This window comes from Setaria italica, chromosome I (assembly GCF_000263155.2).
Source record: "Setaria italica strain Yugu1 chromosome I, Setaria_italica_v2.0, whole genome shotgun sequence".
NCBI lineage: Eukaryota > Viridiplantae > Streptophyta > Magnoliopsida > Poales > Poaceae > Setaria > Setaria italica.
Window position 1 is genome coordinate 1,739,768 of NC_028450.1, and position 4,548 is coordinate 1,744,315.

The 4,548-nt window shown below is 44.9% G+C and overlaps 1 protein-coding gene across 1 annotated transcript; it reads left to right on the forward strand.

The window, feature by feature from the left end:
- The first annotated feature begins 305 nt into the window (after positions 1-305).
- LOC101785269 lies at positions 306-2,851 on the forward strand. The gene is made up of 4 exons (XM_004951271.3): positions 306-448; positions 562-749; positions 870-1,032; positions 2,302-2,851. The coding sequence occupies exons 1-4, from the start codon at positions 371-373 to the stop codon at positions 2,521-2,523; spliced, it is 651 nt and encodes a 216-aa protein (XP_004951328.2). The 5' UTR covers positions 306-370; the 3' UTR covers positions 2,524-2,851.
- The last annotated feature ends 1,697 nt before the right edge of the window (positions 2,852-4,548 follow it).

The window sequence follows — 4,548 nt, forward strand, 5'->3', positions numbered from 1 at the left end:
ATTATATATTTAGACATACACTATAATAGTAATATCTACGAACTAAAAAAAGTTAATGATCTACTCCCTCCATTTCAAATTGTAGTAGGTTATTTTAACTTTTTAGATACATAATTTTTATTATGCACTTGATATAGTATATGTCTAAATGTATAATAATATTTATGAACCTAAAAAGCAAACGACCTAGTAGCACATAACACATGATGAACGTTGTTAAGCCCAAATCCCAAAGAAGCTTGCTGGTGTGCTCATGATCTAGTACTAGACAGGTTTCTGATCCTGAACGTCCGTTCCTGTCCGGACGGTCACACCGCGAACTTTTCCCGCCCAATCAACCCCACCGCCCACGACCGCCGCCGCCGCCGCGATGGAGCTCTCCGCAGCCTTCGAGGAGCGCGTCCGGCAGATGGAGGACGCCCGCAACCACCGCCTCGCCCTCCTCCACGTCTCTCCCGCCGCTCCCCCTCCTCATCGACCCTTCCTCTCCGAAACCATCCAAACCCTAACTCCCCGGCCTCACCGGCGGCGCCTCCTTCCTCCCGTTGCCTTGTTGCGCAGGCAGAGAAGGAGATCCAGGCCGCCAAGTCCCGCATCCTCGCCGCCAAGCTCGCAGCCGCGCGCCGACTCGAGCACCGACGCCTTTTCCTCGAGCGCCGCGCCGCCGACCTCGCCTCCCGGGCACTCGCCGCCCGCGCCGACATCGACGCCGCGCGCTTGCGCCGCCTCGCCGTCGCCCGCGACCTCAGGTAGGCAAGCCACCAGTGATCCGCCCGTATCACTATACCTTCCTCCACCCGAAACTCGGGGCATTTCGCTTTTAGTTAAAAGATTCCACATCTGCATTAATTCTCGAATTGGACTCGCAGCTCGGTGAGGGACGAGATCGAGGAGGCGGAACGGAGGGAGGAGGACTGGGACCGCTTCTACGAGGCCAAGAGGAAGGAGATGGAGGAGTTCCAGGCAGTGTCGCGGCGGTTCGAGGCGGAGACTTGCGAGGAAGTGCAGAGGCTGAGGGATTTGGTATCTCAAGTACGGTCCCAATCCTATGCATCCATAAACTATGTGCTCATTACAGTTCCTATCTTGTTTAGTCTAACTGCAACTTGGTAACATTAGCATCTGGGGGAAGCTGGTAAATTGTTAATTCTGTTCACTTCGGCATGTTCAAATCAAATGGCAACAGGGCAGGGGGCAGGGGCGTTTAATAGGTTTTGGTCTCTAGCCATTAGCTTGTCTTATGAGTTAAAAACTAGCCAGTAGTAGCTTGTAGTTTATTGGTGGATCTTTGTTGGCCTGCCCAATGGAATGGACCACAAGGCAAGCTGGAAGCTACCTCTTGGCAAGAAATGCTCAGGTCCACCTCTTGACATCTAGTCAATATGTTGCCTTGCCATTTCATTGCAATTCAGATGGACCGGATCAATGCAGGTGATAAATTCTTGGGCCATGGCTGTTGCCTCCTGAGACAGGTTTTGAATTTTCAAGCCTCTGTTGGTCTGCACCAACATTTGTGGTTTCATTATTCAAACAGCGAAAAAAGTGCATGGTTATGAGCTATGACTTCTGTGAAGATCAGGAAAGGCTAATTTGTGTTTGATTGTGCCTGTCGCTGAATGCGTTATGGTGTCAAATGGTCTGCTGATATTTTATAATGTGTCACTTACAAGTGATGGCAGCATCGAGAAGGATAGGATACTATTTATGGTTGTACTTGAATCATAAGAAATTATCAATGCTAGATCCGTAAAGAGAATCATTGCTGGATAATTTTGTTCTATTAGGCCAAGGTAGCAAGAAATAGCTGTTCGTGCAAGCTGTGTGAATAATTTATCTTTTGCATCTTGGTGGATTCTCTATGAGTCCATCTTATCAGGTAGCTATTATTTTACTTGCCCAATGCAACAAAACAATTCATGAGTCATGGACCATGGTCTGCACATAACCATTAACTTCGCAAGCATCCAAATAAAATTAATATGAATTTAAAAGACAACCTGTTTTGTATATAAGAATCCCCCCTCCTAAGAAATTGTTGATTGGTCCATTTTGTTAGGTTTGCATTGCAATGATATAACTGCAGTAGCAGTGAACTATAAAAAATAACATACAGTTCAAGATCTACTGACCTGAACCAATGAATAGAGAGCCACTGCTCGAGATCCCATCAGGCACTTTGAGCTACATTATTTTTTGCTGTTGTGTTTGTGATCGTGTCCTCACAAATTGCCAAATTATTGTTCTGCTGATGGTGTGATTTTGTATCTGCATCTGATTAATAGATTTCTACTGTGATTACAGCTGAAATCTACACTGCAAGAGCTGCAGAGCAGCGAGATGTACTCAAACAACGCCGATATTGCTGCTGCGGAAGCCAGGAAGTCTGATCTGACTGCCAAGAAGGCAAAACTGGACGAGAGCCTGGCTTCGGCCCGCCAGTTCAGAGCGCTGCTTCAGCAGCAGCTCCAGAAAGCTTTCCAGTCACAGGTTGGGGATCAAAAGACAGCCCAAGCTACCATTTGAACTTCAGGTCCAATGCTGCATAAGGAAAGCACGAGGACACCTGCGTCGGTACGCCCAGCGATTTTCTTCATGCTTGATGCATGCATCGGGCTGTACAGGTGAAAGAAATTTCAAAGGTACCAAGAAATACAAAATGTTTCATTTCGGTTGTTCACCGAATAACATTTTGCCTATGCCAGTATCGTACTTTTTTCACGGCAATGGAAGCCTGTTACTCAATTGTTACTTGATTGCAACGCTTGATCTGAATTCAGGAGGCTTGTGCCTTTACCATGCAGCAAGCATGCAGCCTGCTACTCGCCACATTTGCTGCAGGATCTTTGGCAAAGCGTGAGCCTTTTTTTTTCACCCCCAGTGTCGACTTGGATTGGTACTGACGGCGCTGCAAAGTGTGCAGCGTACTCCTCTCATCAATGTGTAGGGCTAGTCGCCCCCATTTGCATATTTGCATGCAGCCCAGAGGCAAAGTGGACGCTTTAGGGTTGGTGCCCCCTCTCCAACTACTCACGCACTTGTACCATCTCGTTAAATGCTGCTGCTGCACATGAGGAAGCTTTTCTTGCCAATGTCAGGTACGAGTTGTCCGTGCATTGTAGCGCACAACGAAATGCGGCTGTAATTCATTGAATTATGGCAAGATAAATGTCGTGTCAGGGGCTAGAGACAGAAAGATACGAAGCAAAGTTACTCCCTTCGTTCTAAATTATAGGTCGTTCTAGTACATTAGACATAGAGTGTATCTAAGTGTATAATAAAGTCTATAAATCTAATAAAAGCAAAATAACTTATAATTTGGAACGGAAGGAGTAATAGAGTCACGGTCATATACACCTCTGTGTTTATGGCGAGTAATAAAGTTTTGGAGTTCGTCTTCAATGCACAAAATTAGGCATTTTACATGACAAAGAGAAAGGTAATAATTGTCCCTTATTTCATAGGAAACATTCTACAAAAGAAAAAATAAACTCTCCACGTTTAACATCCTTTGAGGAAAAAATCCGCACAATGATGGTCATATGTATGGAAAGCATAGTTGTAAGGCTAATCTCAATGAAAGATTTCATTTTGTTGTTTTCAAGAATGCCACATTAACAAAATGAAAAATGAAATCATGGATGAACCCCTACAATGCCTCGTTTCATCTTTGCTATTTCATATATTCTCATCACATTTAATTCTATGACTCGTTAAGAGTTGGAAACCGTGTACATGTAGTTTCATGGGATAAAATTGATTTCATCTCTCTCTTCTTTACTGTTTTGCCACATCATCAAAAATCCTAAGTGGCATGTGATTTAATGAGAACAACAATAATGCCATGCTCATGCATATTCATTTTGGCATTAAACAACCTATAACATATTTAGAAGAGGAGGATACAATATTCATTTTGGCATGCACAGAAGAAGCGCAACTATACTCACGCATATTGAGCGCACTCTCTCTCTCTCTCATCACCTATACACACATACACCACTCTCTGGACAGCTAACACGCTCTATATTTTCTTAGTGCTTCAAAATAAAACTATGTGAGGTTGTACTCACACATTTGAATCCCCATTCTATCAGCAACACGCACACATGTCCATTCTTTGGATAGATACACACACCGTCCTTCATGCCATCGCTAGGAAAAAGTTAGTATGGATGCAGAATGATAAATAAAACATCCACGCGGCCAATTAAAAGCATGTTTGGAAGAAAAGGATACCATCCTCCTTTTCCGAGATAAACCCACTCACAGTAGAAAACTCACCTTTAGTCCCAGTCGGTAAGAAGCAAATCTCCCGAAGATCCATCTGGGATAAACCAATCGAGATAAAAAGGTGATCTTTTATCCTGGGTCACTCAACCGGGACTAAAGACCCTCTTTTATCCCGGTTGGTAATACCAACTGGGATAAGAATAGTCGCCACACCAGGCGCAAACTACAACAAAAGAATCCCAGGGGATCCCCGGAAGCCCCCCCCCGACCCCCACGGTGCATGTCACATGTCACCGTAATATGCGCGTGCGCGGTGCG